This window comes from Eptatretus burgeri, chromosome 13 (genome assembly GCF_056783735.1).
Source record: "Eptatretus burgeri isolate ZD-2024b chromosome 13, Ebu_testis_v1, whole genome shotgun sequence".
NCBI lineage: Eukaryota > Metazoa > Chordata > Myxini > Myxiniformes > Myxinidae > Eptatretus > Eptatretus burgeri.
This window is the reverse complement of record NC_140973.1, coordinates 21,457,489-21,485,485: the sequence shown is the minus strand read 5'-3', so window position 1 is coordinate 21,485,485 and position 27,997 is coordinate 21,457,489. Positions and strand designations below refer to the sequence as shown.

Below are 27,997 nucleotides of genomic sequence, written 5' to 3'. Positions count from 1 at the left end.
ACCTGTCTATGATGTGAGAGTAACTGGCCGAGACACTGAGCTTTGTCGCAGGAATTCTCAATGATTTTGAGGGCCTTGCTTTCCATGGGCAATGTCAGAGGCAGGGGCACCATCCCAAAGAGGAGTGCAGTGCTCCATCAAGCTGTGAATGAAGACCTTCGCCGGAGCAAAATATAGTTAATGCCTGAAACATCAGCTTGTCGGTTCCTACGGCGGTTAGTGTACCTCCATCAACGCATTCTGTTCATTCCATCCATCTTTCCATCCCATAATCTGCAAAAAGAGAATCATCTCCATTGCAATCGTGTCAATGAGTTTATATAGTACAACTTACCAAATGGCTGGGAAAATACAGTAAAACCTCTGTTCATGTGGCCACCCATCTAATGCAATACATTTTTAGGGCCAGTTTTGTTTTCAAAGGTGGTTAAAACGTGACCAAAGTGGATTTACCTGTATGTTATTAAGATCTTGCATTTCATTATAAGAACAGTCTCTCGTACCCCCCACTGACCCCCCCCCTTAAAACTCACCCTTTTCTCTCTCTCTCTCTCTCTCTCTCTCTCTCTCTCTCTCTCTCTCTCTCTCTCTCTCTCTCTCTCTCTCTCTCTCTCTCTCTCTCTCTCTCTCTCTCTCTCTCTCTCTCTCTCTCTCTCTCTCTCTCTCTCTCTCTCTCTCTCTCTCTCTCTCTCTCTCTCTCTCTCTCTCTCTCTCTTTCTCTCTTTCTCTCTTTCTCTCTTTCTCTCTTTCTCTCTTTCTCTCTTTCTCTCTTTCTCTCTTTCTCTCTTTCTCTCTTTCTCTCTTTCTCTCTTTCTCTCTTTCTCTCTTTCTCTCTTTCTCTCTTTCTCTCTCTCCAGCCATAAATTGATAAAACGTATTAACTGCTTATCGGAGCATGAAACGGGGACAAAAGTCAAATTCTACATTTGTACACAGCAATGTCAAGATGATGTATTGTCTAAGAAGAAGATGCAGAAGAAGAAGAAAGTAATTAAAGGGTTTTTTATTATTTAATTTTTTTAAATGCAGGCTGTCTCTTGCTCCACTTGGGATGTGAAAGACGACCGAACCCTCGAGGAATGAAACTTTTGGTAAACAGAACGTAACATGCGTCCTGACGTCAAACTTTTCCTTTCACATCCAGTGATCAGGTGTCACAAAATGTCCACTGCCTATTTAAAGTGGGACTAAATGAAATGTGAATTAGTTAATCCTTGAGCAGAGTGAATCGCTGAGTCGGGGGAGGGGAGGGGAGAGGAGAGGAGAAGAGAAGTAGTCTCCCTAGTAGTCACCAAAACCCACATCACATTCACTGTCGCTCGACTCGGCCATGGATGCCGGTCCTGGCCTCGCGGCACGAGCTTCGGATCCGCTGCTGCAGCCGCTTCCTGCGGGGCTCCACAGGGTGAGTGGGGAGGCTGCAGGGCTGCAGCTCGATGGGTAAGATGGGACGGGGGACTGTGACTGGAGGAGCCTGGAGAAAACAATGCAGGGGAAGAGGAGGGGTTGGTGCAATGAAGACTTTTGTGTTTTAGTGTGAGCACATTAAACATGATCTGAGATAAAAAGTTAGTCATTTTGCAAAAGCATTTTGGTCCACGTTTACACCAACACACACGCACGCACACGCACAGACACACACGCACACACGCACAGACAGACACACACGCACACACACACAGACACGCACACACACAGACACACACACAGACACGCACACGCACAGACACGCACACACACAGACACGCACACACACAGACACTCACACACACAGACACGCGCACACACACAGACACGCACACACACAGACACGTACAGACAGACAGACACACACGCACAGACAGACAGACAGACAGACACACACGCACAGACAGACAGACAGACAGACACACACGCACAGACAGACAGACACACACGCACAGACAGACAGACACACACGCACAGACAGACAGACAGACACACACACGCACAGACAGACAGACAGAGACAGACACACACACGCACACAGACACACACACGCACAGACAGACACACACACGCACAGACAGACACACACACGCACAGACAGACACACGCACGCACAGACAGACACACACACGCACAGACAGACACACACACGCACAGACAGACACACACGCACAGACAGACACGCACGCACAGACAGACAGACACGCACGCACAGACAGACACGCACGCACGCACAGACAGACAGACAGACAGACAGGCACGCACGCACAGACAGACATGCACGCACAGACAGACATGCACGCACGCACAGACAGACAGACAGACATACAGGCACGCACAGACAGACACGCACGCACGCACAGACAGACAGACAGACACGCACGCACAGACAGACAGACAGACATGCACACATGCACGCACGCACAGACAGACAGACAGGCACGCACAGACAGACAGACAGGCACACACACACGGACAGACAGACACGCACGCACAGACAGACAGACGCACAGACAGACACGCCACGCACGCACAGACAGACAGACACGCACGCACGCACAGACACGCACGCACGCACAGACAGACACGTACGCACAGACAGACACGCACGCACGCACAGACAGACAGACAGACACGCACAGACAGACAGACGCATGCACACACAGATAGACACGCACGCACGCACAGACAGACGCACGCACGCACGCACGCACAGACAGGCACGCACGCACAGGCACGCACGCACAGACAGACACACGCACGCACGCACAGACAGACATGCACGCACAAACACGCACGCACAGACAGACACGCACGCACAGATACGCACGCACGCACAGACAGACACACGCACGCACAGACACGCACGCACGCACAGGCAGACACGCACGCACAGACAGACACGCACGCACGCACGGACAGACACGCACGCACGCACGGACAGACACGCAAGCACGCACAGACAGACAGACAGACGCACGCACGCACGCACAGACAGACACGCACAGACAGACACGCACAGACAGACACGCACAGACAGACACGCACAGACAGACACGCACAGACAGACACGCACAGACAGACACGCACAGACAGACACGCACAGACAGACACGCACAGACAGACAGACACACACAGTATATATATGTATATATATATATATATATATATATATATATATATATATATATATATATATATATATATATATATATATATATATATATTGGCGGGGTGTGCTTACACATTGTGTAAGCATACGACCCGTACTTCCCCATCGTCTCGGCTCGCTCACCTGCATTTGATCTTTTGGTTCACGAAAAAAATAAGTGACCACTATATTCGTTATTGTTGTGTGTGTGTGTCTGTCTGTCTGTCTATCCCAAGCATAGCTCCGTGGGTTTTGATCCGATCCTGTTAAAATTTTGGTGGGAGGTTTATATCATGATCTAGTTGTGTTTTCCTGAAAATGGGCATGATGCGCCCATTATGGGTGGAACCACGCCCAAAAAACACGTGTTTTTAGGGGAAGCCGATTTCAATTTGCATCTTCTCCTTGGGGGGTTTGTCTAATCTGACAGGGGTTTCGGTATTTGGTTAGCCGAATGGCACCTGCATAGCCCCACGGAGCGTGATTTTTCAGTTTCGTCCCAAGGTCAAGGTCACAAGGTCACAAACTTAGAAAATTGCGAAATTTGACATAAAAAATTTTCTTCTCCGAGGGGTTTGTCGAATCTCGCAGGGGTTTCGGTATTTGGTTAGCCCAATGGCACCTGCATAGCCCCACGGAGCTCTTTTTTTTTTCATTTTCGTCCCAAGGTCAAGGTCACAAGGTCACGAACTTAGAAAATGTCAAAAAAATCAATAAATTGGGCATCGAGCTCCTGGGGTTTTCAACTGTTTCGAATGAAAGTTGGTATGCAAGTCGTGCTCTTCGAGTACTACAACTTTCATCATTTGCATTTTTCCCGATTCCCGCCAGTTTGCCCGTGGCGTCCCCTCGAAGGTCAAAAAATAAAAAAAGGCGAACCGTGTACATTGCTCGTGAACCATTGCCATCTCCAGACTTGTTATAACACTGAACAACAAATTTCAAAAAAAAATTTTTGCTGGAGATGTGTAAAGTGATTAAGACTAATTTGGGTACGCTGATTTCAAAAATCATAACCGTTTTGCTGTATCACGTCAGGATTTTCAGGAACAGAAATATTCCCATTGCCTAGAAGTCAGGATTTCAATGAAATTTACATATGTCTTTAACATGTCTATTTCGTACAATTGTTGTTAACTTGTGTTATATTTCTTTCTTTCAGATAAAGATGAGTAGGCGTTCCTGTACCAATCATCCTGACAACTTCTGTTATGTCTGTGGTCGGTATACCAAAAAAGATCAACAGCGAAGTATATCTAAAGCAGTGAAAATGAAGGCCGCCTACTTTCACTACTTCGGGTGTAAGGTGGGGAACCAAGAACAGAGCTGAGCACCACACATCTGCTGCACAAGCTGTCACACAACCTTGACTCAGTGGTTGGTGGGCAAGCGCGCGAGCATGCCATTTGCGGTGCCCATGATATGGCGTGAGCCGCAGAATCATCATGATGATTGTTATTTCTGCTGCACAAGCATCGCCGGCTTCAACAAGAAGAATAAAGGTCACATCAAGTACGCTGACTGTGTCTCTGCTCGTAAACCTGTGCCTCATGATGACGAGAACCCCGTTCCAACACCTCCAGCTGATCAGAACATAGCTGTAAGCAGTGGTGAAGAGGATGGTGATGATGAACCTTTTGAACCCGACACTCAAGAATCACACCTTCTGAACCAGGGAGACTTAAATGATCTTGTAAGAGATCTCTCGCTGTCAAAGGCGAAGGCAGAGCTGCTTGGATCAAGGCTGCAGCAGTGGAATCTACTTGAACCTAACACCAAGATATCCTTGTTCAGAGCACGTCACAGAGACATGGCTGAGTTCTTTGAGATGGAAGACACGATGACATTCTGCAGTGACATCAACGGTCTGTTGAAAGAACTTGGGTGTGATCACGATCCTGCAGACTGGCGCCTCTTCATCGACTCGGGGAAGAACAGCTTGAAGGCTGTTTTGCTCCACAATGGCAACGAGAACCCATCAGTCCCACTGGCTCACGCGTTCGGCATGACAGAGACCTATGAGACTATGCGGCAGCTGCTTGATTCCATCAAGTACAATGACTTCAACTGGCACATCTGCGGAGACTTGAAAGTGGTGGCGCTGTTGTTAGGGCTGCAGTCAGGCTACACGAAATACATGTGCTTCCTTTGTCTCTGGGATAGCAGGGACGATAAGAATCACTGGACGAAGAAAGATTGGGAAGAGCGAAAAGAGCATGTACCTGGTCGACACAACGTGAAGCATGTCGCCCTTGTCGACCCAGCCAAGGTTTTCCTTCCACCACTCCACATAAAGCTCGGCTTGATGAAAAGTTTTGTACGGGCAATGGATCTGAATGGGCGTGGGTTTTTATACCTCAAGGAAAAGTTTGGCAACACCTTGTCGGAGGCCAAGATCAAGGCTGGTGTCTTTGTTGGACCGCAAATCTGACAGATTATGAAGGACGAAACTTTTCCGACAACTCTAAACCCCAAAGAGCTGGCAGCGTGGAGGAGCTTCAAAGCTGTGACGGACAACTTATTGGGGAACGAGCGCGCGGACAACTATGAAGAAATAGGGCAGCAGCTGCTGGAGTCCTTCAGGAAACTTGGCTCCAGGATGTCCCTGAAAATCCATTTCCTACACCAGCACCTGAACTTCTTCCCTGACAACTTGGGAGCAGTCTCGGACGAGCACGGCGAGCGATTCCACCAAGAGATTTCACTCATGGAGACGCGTTACCAAGGGCGGCACAACCCGAACATGATGGGCGATTTCTGCTGGTTCCTGCATCGTGAAACTGACACAGAGCAGCACAAACGCAAAGCCAAATGCCTAAAGCATTTTTAATTACATTCTAGTGGAGTTTTTCTGTAATTTCTATAATTTTGAAGCATTCATGATGAAATAAATGAATAAATGAAAATTTGTAAATTTCATTGAAATCCTGACTTCTAGGCAATGGGAATATTTCTGTTACTGAAAATCCTGACGTGATACAGCAAAACGGTTATGATTTTTGAAATCAGCGTACCCAAATTAGTCTAAATCACTTTACACATCTCCAGTAAAAATTTTTTGTTGTTCAGTGTAATTTATAAACCTAATTTTGTGCACTTAAATTTCGAAATTACAATACAGTACTGTATATCAGAATTATCATGGAAGAATCTTACCGACACGAGCTCAGAAAACCTCCCATCAAAAGCCTCTGTTGTGGTAGTCCGCTTTTGAGATTTCTGATCACCTTTAAAGTTTGCATTTAGATTGTTTTTTTATTTTTTTACGGTGCATGAGTACTTGCGTACCAGTTATGTGAATCCCTCTCTAGTTATGTGAAGGCAGTGTATAAGAACAAGACCCAATTGAGGCCTGAAGGCCAATTATCTGATTTTCTTTTTTTTATCCAAACATATCCCTCCGCCTTCCTCTGCCTGAAAGAAGAGGCCATGCAAAGATTGGTTGCACTGGTTCCTGCAGGGTGTAAATGCATAAATGAACAAACATTCACACAAACAAGAAAAAGATGTTGTGCAGAGCATGATACTTGAAAAATCCACGCCCTCTACAAAGGTTGCCATGGATACATCTAATTGTCAATTTCATTAAGTTTAAAATTGACAATCTTAATGAAAGCTCAGATCAATCAGATGAAAATTGATTATTTCTCAGATTGACATTGATGATTTTAGAAGTTTGACCTTGAGTCACCTCAATTATCATCTGAGTCAGCTTATTGGACACAGCTTAAGCACCTTCTTGGGCACGGTAACCATCAGAGTGACCAGACAAATAATAGGTGAAACCACCCGCCATGATCTCACCACGATTTGGTCTCCGTACCTCGGAGAGTGTTGCAATACCGATGTTCAAATGCTGGAGCTCAGATGATAACAAAGACAGGTGATCATCCTCTCTTAGGGATAGGGCATTCCAGGCACCCACCCGAAGGGACCGCCTCAGGTTAACCCAAGGAGACCGCCGTCTGGTGAACGACACCTCAGCACCTCAACACCACACACCACCGCAGTCTGACACAGGAAGTTTATCCCCATCCTTTTCCTCCTTTCAAAGAGTGGGGGTCCCGAAGGCTTTGCCCCAATCCTGTCATCTGGCGAGCTGCCCTTTGAAGGGTAGCAGCACAGGAGGGACTCCCACAGAGTGGGTTTTCAGTTTTCTTTGCATTTATAGGTTTTGCGGAATGAGGTGTTTTACGTTGGCCAGAGTGCAATTCCTGCCACTAACCGCCTTTAAAAAAAAAAGGTAACCAAACTGGAGGAGGATGTTCGCATTCACAGTTGGGCACTAGATATGGATGGCCGTTGGTTCACAAGGAAAGTGAACAGACCTTTACCTTGTACGTTCGTTCTCGTTGAGGAAGACCAAGAAGAAGGCTTATTTCCATAAAGATCGTCCAGAAGCTACATCCGTAACTCATTTAATTTCTTCCCATTATATACTTTATGCAAATGAGGCACCCTACCCATCGTGTGGAGTTCCTGCTACTTCTCACAGTATACAGTATATTATATATTGTTGTAAAAATGGCTCCTCATCAGTTAAAAATGCTTAATATTTGATGTTAGAAAAATACTTAATATAGTGTAGTTATTTGCTTAAAGTGAATCTCTCGCATAAGTGTAAAGTAATTAATTGTGATATGAGATATGCATAACTTATGTTATCATTAAATGATGTCTACCCAGTCCTATGTATGTTTAGAAAATTATTAATCCTTCTGACTCCATTTTCACCATGTTTCCCTCTGTAATCTGTCATTTAGACGTCTTTTTGGCTTTTACTAGGCCACCATGATCGGTACCCAACAAGTTGGATAATCAGATTGAACGATGAATTTGGAAAGATGTTGGTTATGTTGAAGGCTAGAATTTTTAACTAGATTGGGTAAAAACTTTTTGAATTATGCTTTCATGCACCATTGAAAATTTGTTTCTATCATGTGCACACTAAAAGTTATCAAAGTTCAAAGTTGCAAAGGAACTTTATGGAGACCCTGTGTATATTGTTGTAGCCGCAGGTCATCCTGGTGTCCCTGCACGAATCTCAGTGGGTCGCGTCAACTGCTGCGGCGCAATGGTCAGTTGGTTTGGCCATCTTGGACCTGATAATGGATCTTTCCACTCTGATAACGTGCCAGTGGGACCGTCAAATCAGCTGATGAGTTATGCTATTGGTGCTGGGCGTCTTGTCTCTATTTAACGGCCGAGAAAGCCGGTGAGGTGCATGGCACGATCTAGTATAGATATACAGCATTCGTTGCGATTCCCAATTAATCCTTCACGTACTCACCTAAATTGTAATGACAATCACCGTGGTTCAAATTCACCCTGAGTCCTGGTATATCGAACAATAACAATGGTACATGGGGGAAGGAAATACAAGGATCAATCAACAATGAATCAACAAACAAGCCCTCTCCCAACTCCCAATACGCACCCATGAACCAGCGAATGAATGGGAAATCCTTAAATAACTATCTTATTGGTCCCCATTCATAACATAATAGAAAGACAGAGGGATTTACAAGACAGAAAATACCCCCAGCGATGACCAGCAGGACACCGCAGAATGGCAAAGCCACAGGTCTTGGCTGTGCTGGAGGTAACAGTCCGCTGCATCCCATGACCAGGCTCAAGCAGAGGGGACATGGCTCTGATGAAGCAGCTCAAGCTAATAACGCAGCCTCCGGTGAAGCGTTCCCTGGACATTTACTGGATTCCACCCGGCGCACCCACCTTTATAGCCACGAGCCCCCCCCCCCCCATTTCACTCATGACGCACTGCGCCCCTTCCCTCTCACTCATCATTATGCCGTGAGTGTTTGCGATGGATGGACCGCCCCCTGCGTCCTGTCATCCAGGCGCTCCAGGGGACGGTGTGGCACAATGACATTTCCCACCCAAACTAGCGCCTCAAGGCCTGCTAGATATTTCAAAGAGATATAAAAGACAGATTACAAAAAGTAGAACATAAAATATAGGCTCACAGGGTTGGTGGTTTTTAGACACACATTAGGAAGGGTGGATGTCGTTTTCTATTACATAAAATGGCGCATATCTAATATCACGATTAATTACTTCACGATTATTCTATCACATTCACCATGGTGATAACTAAACTATACGAGGCAATGTTAACCCCGAGGAGTCATTTCCATAACAATATCATATAGTGATGCTCCTCCTGTCTCACACTGTTCTTCTCCTCTGTCCTCAGGAGTTGGTAAACTATAGATTGGATAAATGGGGTGTTGAGGTTTAAAAAAAAAATTAAAATTTATATACATTGTCGAGGCTCATATAAGAGCGAAGAAGGTAGTTGAGGTACTGTAGTACAGGTATGATGCGTCAGATGGCCTCCACCTGGGTTAAAGTTCCTTGTGTGTATCAATGATATCACAATCATTCTACTCTTTAAAGGTACACCTGTCAATCATCCGAGCTTCCTGCTTTCGGCCTCAAAGGAACACCTGCCCTGAAATAAGAAGCACACAGTTTACCTTTAGCATTTTGCTTGTGTCATGTATTTGGTCAAATTACAAGAGTAGGTACCACAGAATGAATAAGAAACGAACTGATTGATATAATCAAAGCTGCTTGTAACATTAAGCTACAATTGTGCAATAGCATACAGGCATGATTCATAATGCTTAAAAACCTGATGGAGACCTCAGAGTGAGTGGTGTGTGTGTGTGTGTGTGCGCGCGCGCGCATGCCGATGGCGTGTCAGGCGCATTATTCTCGTCTATTTCCTTTTTCCACCAAGACTTTCGGCTGAATGGTGTTTTGTCATTTCCCCTCATCAAGGAAATACTATATTTTACAATAAATATGACCCCCCTGCCCCTCCGCCACCCCATCCATCGCTGGCAACGGCAATTTTGGCAATTTTGGCCTGATCCGGTTGGGTTGTAAATCGAACCCACAACAGAAACTCAGAGAAGATAATGAGCTATAGTGCAGTGTGTTAATAAGATGTCTCTGAAATAAAATACTGATTTATAGAAACAAATCTCATAGCAGTAATAATAATACAATAGTAATAATAGCAAATAACTTTCAATTATAGCCTTAGAAAACTTTTTATTCAATAATTGTTCCTCCCACTTGCACCAATCAATTCGTAAATCATCAGGTTGAGCGTGGTGGTCTTCAAGGCTCATAATACATCAGGTTGAACGTGGTGGTTGAGGCTCGTAATACATCAGGTTAAGCATGGTGGTATGAGAGGTTTCAAGGATCGTAAACCATCAGGTGAGCATGATGGTGTTCGAGGCTCGTAATAAGTCAGGTTGAGTGTGGTGTTCGAGGTTCACAAACAATCAGGTTAAGTGTGGTGTTTGAGGTTTATAATACATCAGGTTGACAGTGATGGTATGTGAGAGTTCGAGGTTCATAAATCTTCAGGTTGAGCATGGTGTTCGAGGCTCGTAATACATCAGGTTGAGCATCATGGTCTGCAAGGTTTCGAGGTTCATAAACCATGAGGCTGAGTGTGGTGGTGTGCGAGAGTTTGAGTTGTGCATTTTGAATGCAGAACAGCAACACTCGAAGCTAATTGTCTTGCTCACCTTTCCCTGTTCTTCCCAGCAGAGTGACAGCAGCTCAGTTGTACTCCATCACAATGGTCTGTGAGTAGACTTTATAACAGCTCGTCAAGTTTACGTGAGGAATGCTTGTTTGTTCTCTTATGACATCACAAAGCATAGTGAACAAAATGATTGCTTTAGTGTTTAATAGTGTCCATGGCGTTCGTGGAATTTTTTTTTTTAGCAAATACCACCTGTCGCTTCGCTGATGAGAATACAAAAGAGGGGGAGAAGGGGGGAGGGAGAAAAAGAGAGAGAGAGAGAGAGAGAGAGAGAGAGAGAGAGAGAGAGAGAGAGAGAGAGAGAGAGAGAGAGGGGAAGAGAGAGGAAGAGAGAAGAAGAGAGAAGAAGAGAGAAGAAGAGAGAAGAAGAGAGAAGAAGAGAGAAGAAGAGAGAAGAAGACAGAAGAAGAGAGAAGAAGAGAGAAGAAGAGAGAAGAAGAGAGAAGAAGAGAGAAGAAGAGAGAAGACAGAAGACAGAAGACAGTGTGAGGTGAGAGGAAGGGAAGCCAGACATGCTGTGGAGCATGAATTACCGCCCAGACGTGTTCGGAGACAAACACCACTTGGACACATCCGGAGACAAACACCGTTCAGACATAACCACCGTTCAGCTATGTCCAGAGACATAGACAGACAGACAGACAGAGAGAGGGGAGGGAAAAGTGAGAGGAGGTGTGGGAGCAGGGTGCTGCACTGCATTGGGAGGGGGTAGAGCAAGGATGAGAGATAGAGAGATTATTTATGAACAACACGCATGCACACACACACATTAATTAATATAGATATATAAAGCTCTTCCTAACCACTGACTGATTGACAGACTGACTGATATGAAAGAGGGGGGCCTTCCAGGTGAGGTGGAAAGCTGAATTTTTCGTGCCAATGAATATCAAAACCGGTACACCGGAACACATCATAGAATCGTAGTACAACATTCATATTTTAAAAAGTAAATAAAAGAAAAGACAAACAAAAAGAAAAAAAATGCAGGTGAGCTACCCGAGACAATGGGGAAGCACGGTAATTTTGTGTGCCAACGGGCATTGAAGCCAATACACTGGGAAAATCACAGAATTGGCATACAACATTCATATATGAAAATATAAATAGATGAAAAAAAAAGAAAATATATAAATGAAAATTCAAGTGAGCAACCCGAGACAATGAGGAAACACGGTTCGCATGCTTACACAATGTGGTAGCAAAACCACTAATATATATACATATATATATATATATATATATATATATATATATATATATATATATACATACATACAAACATACACATACAAACATACACATACATCAAAACATAAAGAGTATGACGAGCACTCCGCTGATCTCCGTTGGACACAGTCCACACCGAAGCGTCACCTTCAACACAGTACAGAGGGTTCGGCCTGGTGACTGTTAAAGAGACAAAGATTACATGGTCATCATCAGTTAAGTATCAAACGAAACCACCGATTTTGGATATCAGGCTTATTTTGCCCTCATCAGGATGGTATACCAATAAATATCTAACCAATGATCTTCTTCTTCTTCGTCTTTTTAGAATTTAAATGGCGCTTTCAGAGCCGGCAGGCTCTATACACGCCACACACCTGAACATGATCGAAATTGTTTATTAGCCCATCAAGTGTTAAGAAATTTAAATGGATTTCCCACACTCCTTCAGGAATTTTAGTTCCAGCTTACAGAGTTGAGGGTGGTGCTTCTGGTTAATCAGCCTCAACACTCCTGGTAGATCCAACACCTTGATCCCCATTACTCCTACTTTATGCACAAGATGCTACCTGGGTCCATCATCAAGAGAGCAATTTAGGAACAAATGATTTAGATCTTCGAGTTTCCTGGACGTCTCACAAAACCCCATAGGCTGGCACCCAATTTTATACAGGTATGAATTTAGGTGGCAGTGCCCAACTCTTAGCCTGCCAAGAACCACCTGGTCTCTCCGGGAAAGTATGGGAAGTTTAACTGTGGAGGTACCACATCCGGATGCACCGTGTGACAGAATCTTCCATTCATGCTGGAGTCCCACTGAAATTGCCATTTTTTCTCGATCTGGTCCTTGGCCAGACAAATAATTTCCGATGGTCCTAGGGGGATTTGGGTGAAAATCTCCAGTTTAAGGGCATGCTAAGCCGCTAGATCACACGTCTCATTTCCCCCAATGCCGACATGAGCAGGGATCCAGCACAGGTCGACCACCAGACCCCTCCACTTCGCAATATTAACCAAATGCCAAACTTCCAGCACCAAGTCATTCCTACAACCAACCTGCAAGGATTCCAATGTCTTTAATGCGGAAAGTGAATCGGAGAAGATAACCACACTGATGGGATTGAACTCAATTATCCATTCTAGAGCCAGAACTATGGCAAATAGTTCAGCCGAGAAGACCGAAAGATGATTCGTTAGCCGAAATGCCCCTGACCACCCTGAAATCAGGGATGCATATTGCTGCAGCTGTCCTTCCATGAGGAGGTTCTTTGGAGCCATCTGTATATACGTGCAATGATTGACTCCAAATTGAATTGATAAACTCAATAGCCTGATTGCATGCGGCCGCAGGATTAACCGTGTCTGATTTTCCCCAGAGATCCACATGGAGGTGAGGGGGTTCAAGGGTCCAGGGGTCCAAATAGAAATTTTATGATGGGGGTTGATTGGAAGGGAATCTAACCCCATTTCCTTAGCAGTCATTTTACATGAAAGGCTGAAATGCAGGGAAGTGGTGTTCCCGTCAAGATTTAGATATTCCCAGCAGTTTGCAAATAAGGCTTTACCAGGATGGTTATCCACGGATGAGGTGGTTCTAGCCCAATATTTCATTTTCAAAAATTCCCAGCGGAGAGACAAGGGCATCTTGCCCGCTTCCACCAGAAGGGCAGAAACAGGAGTGCTGGTAAAAGCCCCTAAATAGATACAGATGACTTTAGACTCGACAATCTCCAGTTTTTTTCCGATTGCTCATGGACATATCCCCAAGGACCAGGCCACCATAATCCAGATGTTTACGAACAATAGCTTTATATAACAGGAGAAGACTATCACGATGTGCTCCCCACTCAGTATCAGAAAGACAACGTAATAAATTGATGCCTTTAGCACATTTACCAGTCAGCATCTTAACATGGGGAGTCCAAGTTAATCCCTTATCAAAGATGACTCCAAAGAATGATACTTCTGAAGATGGTTTGAGGGAAGTACCATAAACTACCATCGCTATGTCCTCAATCCTTTTCTTGCGAGAAAATATGATGAACTTGGACTTGTTGCCCGATTGCTTAAAACCCCAGTCTGAGGCCCATTACTCCACAAGATGGATATCGTTCTGGAGCTTTTTACCCGAAAGGGCAAAACCCTTACAACGGATCCATGCGAACAGAAATATCTTGCTGTTTCTTGACAACCACTGATCCGATCTAATTGAAACTTGCCAGATATATTGCTGGGGCCCTGTGGATGTGCCTTTTCAAGGGTTGATATTAATTGGACAAGTGCTTCCCAAGTTATGGGCATTTATTTACCAACCAATGACAGGACACGTTGCTGCATTGGCGTGGCCGATGGGGAAGAGAACCTCAGCCACGTTCCCCAATACGGGTTACAACGTACGGACTTCCGGATAGTGATGACTTCGTGTATTCTAATAATTTCTCGATTTCTTATGCGCATTTATCGATAAACACAATGCCCCAAGTTATGATCGTTTTCATATTAGACGGTGCATAAATTTCGGTAACATCAGAGTGAGCTGGAATGCTCCGAACCAGGAAGTCAATTTTAAACACTCGATAACTTACGATCGAAAATAAGCAAGTGGGAGACAAAATTTAAACAACAGGTGTTTTTTTTGGTACCTTTAGATGTTTTTTGGTACCCCCCCTCCCAGAAAATGGCATCACACTGCAGAGAAAGTAGTTAACTGTACATCTATCTATAATTCCAGCTGTGTGTGTGTGTGTGTGTGTGTGTGCATGCGTGCGTGCGTGCGTGTGCGTGCGTGCGCGTGCGTGCGCGTGCGTGCGCGTGACCGCTGTTTCTCGACAATCACTGGTCCGATCTCATTGAAACTTGCCACGTATATTGCCTTTTCAAGGTTTGATATTAATCGGACAAGTGCTTTCCAAGTTATGGCCATTTCTTTACGAACCAATGAAAGGACACGTTGCTGCATATATGTTATATATATATATATATATATATATATATATATATATATATATATATATATATATATATTATATACAGTTTATACACACATATATACAAACATACACGAGATCTCGTTACTCTTGTATTTATCCTGCAATGGAATCGAAAATCGCCAAATCTGAGAACACCACATGTATTATTTTTATTACTTTTTTGCCTCTTTATGCTTTAACAGTCGTGAACCCTCAGGCAATGAACGACATAAACCCCATGGTGATTACAAACTGAACTCACTTTGTTCAACGATTGTGCTGTGTGTCATTGAGCTGTAAAATGAAGCCTTTTCCGATGAATGAACACTTTACAAACTGCACACCCATGAAAAAAATACTACGACATGCTAATAATAAACCATTTAGGGGAAACATTTTCTTCGTTTTGTACAAACAATACTATAATTCACATGATGTACAACACATTACGTTCCTGTGGTATATTACACTATATTTGCATGAGACATGTAACACTATATTCTTGTGATATTTCACTCTATATCCATGTGATATATACCACTCTATATTTTTGTGATTTATAACACCCAATTTTCAGAATCGGACCCTTTTTATGCGTGTTATAAAACACTATAATCACATGATTTTTATAACACTCCATGCTCGTGTGATTTTATAACACTCAATTTGTGTTATTTATAACACTATCTCTGTGATTTATAACACAATATAATTTGTCATTTATAACAATCTATACTTGCAGGATGTACCGCTCTATATTTGTGTGATACATGGCACGAGAAGCGCACAATCTACAACGCTACATAGTCACGTGATCACACTCTTGTCATGTGGTTTATCACTCTACATTTGCATGATTCAAACGCCATTTAGTCATGTGATTTATAACTATGTGTGGTTTTTAACACTATATCTGTGTATTTATAACACTATGTTCGCATGATATGTATAACGCTCTATATTTGCGTGATTTATTTATCTTTCATTTTACGTTCCTCTTAATAGAACAGAGCATAGTAGACAATCTGTACACCACAGTGTGCACATACATGTTCTGTTTATGTGAGCGAAGACACTTCTTTGTCCCTATCCTTTCATTAGAAGTTTATATATATATATATATATATATATATATATATATATATATATATATATATATATATGTATATATATATATATTTAAACTTTTCCCTTTACATTTTAACAACAATGTGATGTGTTTTTGTTTTGCTTATCGTTATCGTCCAATACATCGGTCCACGGATATAACAAAGTCCTCAAAATATATGTACACATGGGCTGTTCAGAAAGTTCTCAGAACGAGTAGGCTGTCCTCACAATTGTCCAAGAAACACCAACGATTTTATTTTATTTTCACCGATAATTCTTGGACTATTGTTGGTTCTCACAGTGATGCGAGTTCAGTGTCGAGTATGTTTGGATAATATTGTCCATTTACAATTCATGGCATGTAATGCTTTGTATTCAATGTACATGCTGTGGATGTAACATTTCCCAAGCACAGGTCAAGCGTGTCCACCTTTCTTGGCACCTGGTCATGTACATTACCATTACTGGGAGACATGACAATGGCGTACGTAATGTACAATGGGTCATTCACAATAGCACGAGACACGATAATGGGGTATGTAATGTACAAGAGGGCCTTTCACACAAGCAGGTGACATAACAATGGGATGCATAATGTACAAAAGGGTCATTCACACTAGTCTGAGACATGACAATGTGGTACATAATGTACAACAGGGTCAGTCACAGTTTTGGGAGTTAGACATGACAGTGGGGTATGTAAACATGACAGTCGCTGGTGTATAGGACAGAACACCAAGCTTACATTAACTGTAATATGTATAAACATAACAATAAGGTTTGTTTTGGACCATAATTTCCTACCTTCTGTATGTTGTACAAATGGATGCCTCATGCATTCATGTGTATACACAGATCTTCTTTGTGCAAGGTTTAAAAAGCTTATATTATATTTTCAGCACATGTTAAAAAGATGTGCATTTTTGACCTGTTTATTTTTGTATAATATAATATATACAGAACATTACATTGCATTGTTATATTACATATTGCAAAGTGGAGCATATGATGAGCATGTATCAGGTCTTTCACCTCATGACAAATAGGACCTATAAAATATTAAAATATATCTTATGACAAATTCATGAGACATCCATGGTTTTAGTGGTGAAAATGTCATTCCTGAAGAAGATTGTTTTTTCAGGGGGGGGGCAGGGGGGGCAACATAAAGAAAATTGTCCCATTGTGTTTTTACGTCTCGTTTTGCCCCACAAATAAAGCTGCCATCAGAACTGCACCGCATCCCAGTTGGACGCATCTGTATCTCCAAACAGTGTGGTGCTTGTGGACCATTTTAAGGATGACAGTCTCCCAAGGAGAGCAATTTGGGCTCAGGTCGATCTTCATGTATATTTTTGTTTTTGTACATGTACATGCTCAGCACAATGACTATTTTTGTTTTTGTCCGGCGCGAGACCATTACCTGTTCTTGGAAGCAGCTGCTCGATCGCGTTGCCGTCGATTCTTGAACCAGTTTCCGACCTGAGTTGTCGTGAGCCCTGTCGCCTGTGCCAGCTCTCGCTTCTTTGCGGGGTTTGGATAAGGGTCCTGCAAGTACCACTCCCGCAGTAGGCTCCGGGTGCGCTCTTTGAAACAGTGGGACTTCTGCTCGCCGTCCCAGATTGTGCGTGGCAGAGGAAACTTCTTGCGCACGCGGTACTTGTCCACGGGTCCGAGGGGTCGGCCGCGGAGGCGTTCAGCCTCCTGGTAGCGCGCCTCCAGCCACAGAACCTGGAGCTTGCCGTGTGATGCCTTGGCGAAGCGATGACTCTCCAGGATACCATAAAGGTCTCCAAAGTTACCCGCGTGAAAGGCAACGATAGCCCGTGCACGAAGAACTGACTCGTGGCGCGCAAGCACTTCACTCATGGTCCCTGGGGCAGGTGCAGGCAGAGACCACAGGAACCTTGCAAGTCGCTCCACGTCTCCGCTCTCCTCCAGCGTTTCGCACACACCGGCTACCTGTTCGGGGCTGAAGCTCAGGGTCGGCAGGTGGAACATCGTGCATGTAGAATGTCTTGAGAGGTTATGTGGATGATGCACGGGTTGGTGATATGGAGGATCTGCACGCAATCCTGGTCCCCGAAACGAATAGACCGTTGAACGATTGTTGAGTAATCAATAGAAATACTCCAACAATCTTAACTCAGCGATCAATGACCGAGCTGTTTGAGCTTTTCGTCCAAGATTTGAGCGGTTACCATGCTGGTTCGATTGGAGTACCTGCGTCGGCCATCTGTTTATACTGTGCGCCTCACTGCCAAAAGGGATCACGGCTCTTGATTCGTGTTCACATGGCCAAACGTGCGGGAAGGACATACAGTGCTGCAGTTCGTGACGAGAAGATCTGCCTTTGGTTATATTTACCTTCGTGGCAAGAGCAGGAAAGGAAGGACGGGAGGGTGTTTGGGAGTGGGGATGAGAGGATGGGGGGGTGGTGGAGATCGTGTTGGGACTGGAGTGTGATGGAGGATACAAGGGAGAGCAAAAGGAGGCTGCAGTGTATTAACGTGCTCGGAGGGTGAGGATAATGGAGGTTGTGCATGCAGCAGGCGGTGAGTGGAGGGATGGTGATGAGAGGGGGTGGGTGAGAGGGGGTGGGTGAGAGGTTGTGGGGTTGATGGGAGTTCTGGGCAGTCGGCGTTACGGTATTAACGCCAAAGCTCGTACAACACGTAGCCCGTCATTGAGGGCTTTTTATCGGCCCCAGTGGGCGCCTTGTTTCGGCCGCCATGGAGACCGTGTCAATCAGCTTGTCGCTGAAAAGACGAAGGTGGGGAATTTAATTCGCGCATTTGCCTCTGGAATGCATTTTCCCACATTCTGCTTTTGTACGAAAAAGAAGTGGTGATTCGAGAAGCTTCGAACCAGGGAGGTCATTACGCTGGAATTGGTGCCATGAAGTTCGATGATTATCAGACGTGAAGCGATGGATGTAGAGAGGGACATGCGAGGTTCATGGAGAGAGGGGGGTGGGGGGGGGGTGAGTGGCCGTGGAGTGGTGAGTTGTGGGGTGGGGAAGTTCATGGCTCTATACGAGATGGACAAAAACATGAGATGGGATTTTTGTGAATTGCATGAAAGTACAAAACAGGAATGTGTTTTTGGGGTTTATTATTTATGAATTAACTAAGAGTCATTGGAAGAACTTGTAAATATTTCTGTATATTACATGGAAGACAACTTTATGCATCAGAAGACAACAACATAGAATTTGACATAAATATCAAGGACATTAAGAGATATCAATGCAATTTTATCTGAATTGCAAGGACATTAGGAGATCATGCAAATTTATTGGAATACCAGGGACATTAAGATATCAATGTAATTTTTCATAATGAACAGGGACATGGGGACGTATCGATGTAATTTTTCATAATTAAGAGGCATTATGAAACACCAATGTTTTTAATTATTAGCAAGGACATTATGAGATATCAATTAAATTTTTCATAAACAATAGGGGCATGAGGACATATCAATTTAATTTATTTTTATAATGAACTGAGACATTATGCAATATCAAAGTAATTTTTCATAATTAACAGACATTATAAGATATTAATGTAATTTTTCATAACAAATTATAGGATATGAATGTAACTTTTCATAATTAACAGAGACGTTATAAGATATGAATGTAACTTTTCATAATTAACAAACACGAAAAGATATGAATGTAACTTTTCATAGTTAACAAACATTATAAGATACGAATGTAATATTTCATAATTAACAAACATTATAAGAGTTGAATATAACATTTCATAATTAACAGATGTAAGATATGAATGTAATTTTTTATAATTAACAGACCTAAGATATCAATGTAACTTTCATAATCAACAAACATGATAAGATATGAATGTAACATTTCATAATTAACATCATAAGAGATGAAAATAACATTTCATAATTAACAGATATTATAGGATATGAATGTAACTTTTCATAATTGACATGCTTTGTGAGATATCAATGTAACATTTCATAATTAACAGACATTAAATTTTTCATCGTTAAGAGACAATATGAGATAACAATGTTATTTTTCATTATCAGCAAGGACATTAGCAGATATCAATTTAATTTTTCATAATCAATAGGGACATGTGGACATGTCGATGTAATTTTATGTAAATAGCAGGTGCATAATAAGATATCCATATTATCTACAGTGCCTATAGAAAGTCTACACCCTCTTCACAATTTTTCACCTTTTGTTGCCTGGAATTAAATTTATTTAATTAGACCTTTTCCACCTTCATATACACAACGTAACCCACAACTTCCAAGTGAAAAACAAATTCTACAAATTTCAGAAAATTAATTAAAAATACAAATCTAGAATATCATGGTTGGATAAGTGTCCACCCCCCCCCCCAAGTTAATACTTGGTGGAAGCAGCTTTGACAGCAATTACAGCTGTGAGTGTTGGGATAGGTCTCCACCTGCTTTGCACACTTTGATTGGGAAATATTTGCCCATTCTTCTGCACAAAACTGCTCAAGCTCAGTCAAGTTGCGTGGAGAGCATTGATGGACAGCAATCTTCAAATCGTGCCACAGATTTTTGATTGGATTTAGGTCGGGGTTCTGACTAGGCCACAAAAGGACATTTATCTTTTTCTTCCTTAACCATTCCAGTGTAGCTTTAGCTGTGTGCTTCGTGTCATTGTCATGCTGAAAGTTGAACTTCCATCCTAATTTCAGCTTTCTTGCAGAGGGCAGCAGGTTTTCTGCTGGGATTTTTCTGTATTTTGCTCCATCCATTTTCCCTTCTATCCTGACAAGTGCCCCAGTGCCTGCTGATGAGAAACACCCCATAACATGATGCTTCCACCACCATGTTTCACAGTAGTGATGGTGTTCTTTGGGTGATGTGCTGTGTTGGGTTTGTGCCAAACTTAACGTTTTGCATTTAAGCCAAAAAGTTCCATCTTGGTTTTGTCAGACCACAAAACTTTACATGGCTTCAGAATCTCTGGAGTGTTTTTTTGCATACATCAAACAGGATTCAAGGTGGACTTTTTTGAGTAATGGCTTCCTTCTTGCCACCCTACCGTTCAGGCCAGACTTGTGGAGTGCTTGGGATATTGTTGTCACATGTACACAGTGACCATTCTTTGCCATAAAGACATGTAGCTCTTTCAAAGTTGCCATTAGCCTCTTGGTAGCCTGTTTGATCACTCTTTTTGCTTGGTCATCCAGTTTGGAGGGACAGCCCGATCTTGGCCGGGTCTTGGTGGTACCATACATCTTTCACTTAATGATTCTCTTGACTGTGTTCCAAGGGATTTTCAAGGCCTTTGAAATGTTTTCATACCCGTCCCCTGATCTGTACCTTTCCACAACTTTATCCCGAAGGTCTATTCAAAGCTCCTTAGTGGCCATGGTTTGTTGTGAAATGCACTACCCAGCAGTGGAAACCTACAGGAACAGCTGATTTTATTCTGAAATAATCAGAATCACTTCAATTTAACACATGTAGAGGCCAATTAACTTGGTGTGTGATTTTGAAGGTGATTGTTTGCACCTGAGTTACAGTTGCTATTATAAGGGGATGTCTGGTGTTGGCTTAATGGTTAGGGTGGTGGGCTAGGGATCTGAGGGTCCTGAGTTCAAATCCTGCTTTACCATTGAATTAATGCGAGGTGGGTTTGACTCGGCCGATCATTGGACCTTCCAAGGTCAGCAAAATGAGTACCAGCTGGTGGGATGATTGAGCCATTCACATATCCTGTGTCAGAGGGGTGACCCATTCAGGATTGTGCCAAATCGTCCAGGAGACTGCTTCAGCAGCACTGACACTCTGTACAGAGTATGGTCCCAATGGATGGATTATAAAGGGGGTGGACACTTATCCAACTGAGATATTCTAGTTTTGTATTTTAAATTAATTTTCTAAAATTTGTAGAATTTGTTTTTCACCTGGAAGTTGTGGGTTACGATGTGTAAATAAAGGTGGAAAAAGTCTGATTTAATGCAATTTAATTCCAGGCCATAAGGCAAGAAAAGGTGAAAAATTTGAAAGGGGTGTAGACTTTCTATGGGCACTGTATACTATAAGAGAGATGTTTGTCTGTCTATCTGTTTGTCACCATGTTTATCAGAGATGACCGAATGGTCTTCCTCATACTTTGAGAGGTTCATCAGTGAGTGCCGGGGAGTATTTTAGGCAATTAGAAAAAAAAAATCTATCGCTATGTGAAAGGTAATATTAAATGTTTGCCGAGCCCTTTCCTTCGATAACAATGTTATGTTTCATTATAATCAAGGACATGAGCAGATAATGTAATTTCATGGAAATAGCAGGGGCATTATTTGATATTGATGTAATTTTTCATAATTTACAGATATTGGACAATGTCAATGTAATTTTACACAAATTGCAAAGACAGGAGATATCAATGTAGATATATCAATGCATTATGAATAATCATGATGAAAAAATTGCTGTATATTTATAACTGACATGGAATCAGATTGTTCCTCAGTAATTGGATATATATGAGAATGGAGGCTCCACTCTAAAAGGCAAGCATATATGGTCACCATGACATCATTGTTCATCATTTGCATGGTGGAAAAGCAAATGAGGTTGAAAAATAATTGGACATAATATTTATTGAAAAATAAATTTGAGAAATTATCATTGCACTAAATGCCGATTGAAAAATGACGTCGCCGCGAGCACGCAACTTCGCTTTAACATGGAACTGACATTATCAAATGTGTTCTTCAACTCCAATGTTACCTTTCACGGAGACGCTGACGTGATAAGGTTTCCCTTTCTGTGGATTTGCTCGCAGCCTTTCCTGATAATTGGAGCAATTTTCACCCGATTTGTGCCGCGGATCACAGTCAATCCGTTTACGTGCCACCAAAGGCGTCCCTAATGAATTCCAGATGACATGACTCGAGATCAATCTCCGCCCTTGTAATCCTCTGGTGTCTTTCAGCTGAGCCGTTAATTGGGATGGTTTTATTTACTTTAATGCTATATTTATTTAGCCTGCCTTTTATTTATGATTTCCGTCGCGGACGTATGGCCACAGATGGCATTCGCAATGTAGCGATAAATTGAGTTCCCCGTTGGATCATCGAATGTGTCAATTCCAAATCGTAGGGAACGTGATTCGGTCTATAGTATAACACCATCATATCTGTCATTGATGCGGACATGTGGGGCGAAACCGACGGATCTACTGATGAAGATCGTGCTTGTCTGTCCTCCATGCTGGCAACATTTTGATGTTGAGGTCATGCCCTGGATGGTTTGATTGAGATCTGAAAGGTGTTCCTCGCGCACTCTATTCACCGAGCTGTTCGGGTCTAACAGGTTTGACCTTCGACTGCAAGTAAAAGAACCTCTGGATGGTGTGGGTGTTGGACCGGGTGGTTAGGTGGTGGGGGCTCAGGAGATTTGGGGAAAGAGACAGCGATGTGGGGAGGAGAAGGTGAGTTATGAGATGATAGTTGAGAGTCCATGTTTTAGTAGAGCATGATGTTGAATGCAAGAAATTCCATCGCAATTAAAATCCTTTATTGGTGTGCGTCCAAATGGTCCCAGGGTGTTGGGAAAGAATAGTTTGTTTTGGGTTTCCCTGTTTACCTGTTCATTGTGTCGCTCATGATGCCGACATGGCGTAACGTACACCCTGTTCGATTTGTACATTGTCTCCTTGTGTCCTTATCCTAGATGCAATTTGTGTAATATTACACAAAGTTCCTCCATGAGCCATAGACCATTTATTTATTTTAAAAATAATTATATAAAAGTAAAGACCGTTTTAAAAAAATTAAAAAATTATATAAAAGTAATGAGAGGTGATGTACCAGTAATGTGGGGAAGGATGGCAATCAAATCCGAAACTTGATGCTGTCAAAAAACTGAATCTCGTCCAACTTGAACGTTTTCTCAGTCTCTCGTAACCATTTGTGCGATGGCCCCTGTTGTAGTACCCAATTGTACAAATCTCTCGTTTACATTTCATTTGACTCATTTAATGTCCAGACCACCCCACTTATTTGAGAGCACCGTTGAAACAACCCCGAAGGTGACCTTGCTGTAGACCCGCAGCGGCCCGAGGTCCGGATGATCCCGTGTGGGTCGCCACGTTAAAGGGGGTTTCCTCGCTTGTTATGTATGAGCAATTTTATGCATTGTGTGAGCGCCGCTTTAAACGGGGGGTTTCTCCGCTCGTCGCGATTATTTCCGAGGTGGATGATAAGAGGGTTTTGCCAAAACCGCAGGGATCGGGAAGGGCACAGCGGTGCCCCCATTGGAGTTGACAATCTGATGCCTTGGGTTCGAACCGCGTGCTCGTGACCCCACCCGTCCCTTTCCTCTCCTGAGAAACGAGCCCCTGTCCGGTTAAGCAAAACCGCGTGACCGCGCAATACCGAACCGCGTGACCGCCAGGCAAATCGCGCTCGAGTTGAAATAACGAGGGAAAGCAAGGGCGGAAATTAGGAAACGAAACCATAATGTCTTGAAATGGAGCTCTGTATTGTGGAAATCTCATTTACGCATACGAGGTGCGAGGGTGTGAAGGATAACAAAAGCTCCTTTTTTGTCTACCATCAATGCAGACTTCATTTCGTTTTTTTTTAACAGGTGGCAGGAGGGTGCGATGGGGGCTTGGGGGAAGAAGAGGTGCCAATTAGGGGTTTTAAGGATTCAACAATTGCTTTAGGCACATTACGGGATATACCAAGTGGGCAACCATTAATGTCTGCAGGCAAACGGACACAGCGAGCTTACAGCGAACAAGCTCCCAGATACAAAAAAAAACAAACAAAAAAAATCATTGTTGTTGTTGTTGTTGTTGTTGTTATTATTATGAATGGGACTTGTATAATCATTGACCAGTTATTAATATCATTAATCATGTGAGGGATGGTGAAGAAGTCTTCCTGTAACCCATCAAAACTCGGACCATGTGTTACACTGTAGGGTCCAGTATTGGTTATTGACACAGGGAATCACAACAAACCCAGCCATGTTGTAAAGATGAGAGTTAGGGGCTGGTGTTGTAAGGCAGTGATGTTTCATGCAGTTAAAGCATGGGATGCTCTTCCTGGAAAGGTAATGGCCACAGACACAGTCGATTGGTTTAAACTGGAATTAGGTACCCAAAAGCATTGGGGGAGACGGATATATCGATGTTTGTAGGACTAACAGCTATTCTGGGTATTGTTTCATTAGCCTTCATGCAGTTAGACCTCCCCTCATGTGTAGTGAGTTCATGGGACGAAGTGCGTTGTGTGGGTCTCATAGTTAGGTGTATTAACTATCTCTATCTCATATTCTGATTTCTACTCCAACCCTTTCCTTTTAGCCATGGTACAAAATAAGCAAATAAGCACACACACCATTCAATATGTGATTGAACAATAAGCACACCACGATGCTTCCTGTGGCTTGGAACCACCACAAGCCGCAACACACTATACCACACGGGCATCATGCACCATTGTTTCATTCAAATCTGCGCGCCAATTTCTAAGCGGCATCTCACCTTACTTCACACCTCGCTCACCAAACCTCACCACTTCGACCACAAATACCTCCCGTACATGGGGAAAATATTCCCACACCACCTCATACCTCTGCATCGCTAAAATTTTCCGCTTTATATGGAGGAGTGCTGCACAACTCGGGCTGTCCTCAGACTGCGCGATGTGGGGCCGAGCAACACGTGAATAGCTCGACCGCATCCTGCTGGGGATGTCCCGGGTGAGCACGCGGAATTGATACGACCCTCGTATATTCGCGAGACCATGGCAAGACGGGCGGCGAGGAGGTGTCGTGGAAGGGCGATCCGGGAGTTTGGTACGGGGCCCGGGTGTGCATTTTGGCTCATGAGAGGGGGCTCGTGGGTGGCGGGGAAAGTCCGTTGCTATTCAACATTCAGACTGCACTCGGAGCACTTCAGGGCCAGGGTGCCGGCTCAAGGAGCATACCCTATGTTGAGTTGGAGTGTGATTGCAAGGACGTGCTTCTTCTTGAAGGCCTGGTCCAGGGTGACTGCTGAGACATCCGGCTAGGCTGTTAACGTTCTACACCCTCCCCCCCTTGCAGACAGACGGACCAGTGCAGAGCACACGTTGCCATGAGCCCCGGCAAAGTGGCTAAGTCTGAGATAACTCGTCACATCTCGAGGTGGGAATGCTTAGGTGGAGCATCCCATGGAGGTACATGCTACACAAACAGACCTATACATGGCTATGTTAAGGATCTATCGCCTCACACATCTCCTCTCTCTGCGATCCACCTCTCTATTCCATCTTCTTTCGACACTCAAAGAGCATCATTACTGACTCTCAATCCCATTTTCTTCTGGCACGGCACCGCACCCCCCACATTGCACGACACCACAACTCTCACTCCCACACCTTAGACACCACCAGTATTCCTCCCTCCTATCTCTCCCTAAGCGTACTGGATTGCGTTGGTCCGCCGACCGCGCCAGGTATTTGGAGGCCGTTTATCCTCATCTGCTGTCTTTCTCTCTGGGCTATATCTAATCTTCCTCGGGTTTGTGTGTATGTGTATGTGATGGCGCCTGTCCTAGTTTAAGTTTACATTGTAGAAGTTCTCACGGGATAAGTCTGCTTTTGTAAGATTGCTTGACTTTTGCTGCACCCCACAAATTCCTTGCTTTCCTTGCTGTCCATACAAATAAAGCCAATTCAATATGCCAAATACTTTTCCTCACTATTGTAAATAAATGCTTTGTCTAGGAATGTCCACAGCTCGTTTTTGTCTTTTCCTCCATTGCTCCAGCATGGTTCGCACTCAAGTTTAGCTGGGACATTATCCTCCAACGATCTGTTTCATAGCCGGTATGTTCTTGGCAGTTAGGCTCGGCTGCATCTGATCTGGAAAGGTGATCCTGTTTGAGAAAGTAAAGTGCGTTCCGAGGGCATGTCCCCTGGTAATTAGATCACGTAACCTTTAGGTAAAAGGTATCAGACAGAAGACCCTAAGTCACGTGGTCGAGTTTTTGGCATTCACGGTCGATTAGCGACCTGCCGCGTCACAAAGTTATTCATGTGCGATTCCGGAGAGTCTGGTGGGAACCCAATGCAGTTCACCCCTCGCGGTCTTCTCGCCCCCGACCCGGGTCCGCAACAATTTATATTCCTGACACCCCCAACACTCCTCTTGCCAAATAAGCTGCATAAAGCAACCCAAGAAGGCCTACACAAGGTAAGCGCTTTGCTGTTTCAAACCCTTCCCAGAGTTCTTCCACAGCTATAAAGACGTTCACACATGGTACACACATGAGAATCCCAATGTTACACACACCCTCAGCTGCCAGACCAGTTTCATCGCTTATTGGCGAATCATCAGTGACAGCACAGACAGCAATACCAATGAGGCTCCCAAGCATGTATCATGTGCAAATGTCAAAAGCAGTCAATATTTGAATCATAAAGGAAGACCCACCCACATCTCTCACCTGTGAAGAGATGTTCTGCTGGGAATATGACCTCAGGCGCTCCCAGGAACTAGGCATCAAACCAACATCAGTCTGGCGTATCCTCACAAAGGAACTGAAGCTTTTCCCATACATCATCTCTATTCGGCATAAACTGAATCAAGATTACATGAGAAGGAGACTTGATATGTGCAATTGACTCAGTGACAGGATGGAGTGGTACCACAACATTTTTCAACCACAACAATGGTGCCATCAACGACCAGAATAAAATTTTCTGGAAGGTGTCTCGTACCACAGAACCACCACTTTTGTCTTCTTCATCATTATCAATGGCATAGTTGAGCTACGGAGCGAGAAATCCCAAGGAAAAATACCACGATAACACCACCAAATCCTGAAAAAGAAAACGGTATCGGTCAAAAAACAAAGAAATGGCAGGAAGTCAAAGCTCTATCAATCTTTTTGAAACACCCTGCACTTGCAACTTCTTCTCAGACACTACACGTAAGATTTCAATGAAATTT

General features: G+C 43.6%; 1 protein-coding gene across 3 annotated transcripts; it reads right to left on the bottom strand.

Moving 5' to 3' along the window:
- Positions 1 to 860: 860 nt before the first annotated feature.
- On the bottom strand, positions 861 to 18,585 carry LOC147014032 (homeobox protein SIX6-like). 3 transcript variants are annotated; one of them, XM_085851605.1, is made up of 2 exons: positions 17,442 to 18,585; positions 861 to 1,474 (listed from the first exon to the last, which is right to left on the bottom strand). In XM_085851605.1, the coding sequence occupies exons 1-2, from the start codon at positions 18,017 to 18,019 to the stop codon at positions 1,282 to 1,284; spliced, it is 771 nt and encodes a 256-aa protein (XP_085707731.1). In that variant the 5' UTR covers positions 18,020 to 18,585; the 3' UTR covers positions 861 to 1,281. The 3 variants fall into 3 exon arrangements, 1 of the variants encoding a protein (XP_085707731.1); XR_015050620.1 differs by lacking the exon at positions 17,442 to 18,585 and adding an exon at positions 8,658 to 8,830 and having other exon boundaries at positions 1,336 to 1,474; XR_015050621.1 differs by lacking the exon at positions 17,442 to 18,585 and adding an exon at positions 8,409 to 8,640 and having other exon boundaries at positions 1,339 to 1,474.
- Between the last annotated feature and the right edge of the window lie 9,412 nt (positions 18,586 to 27,997).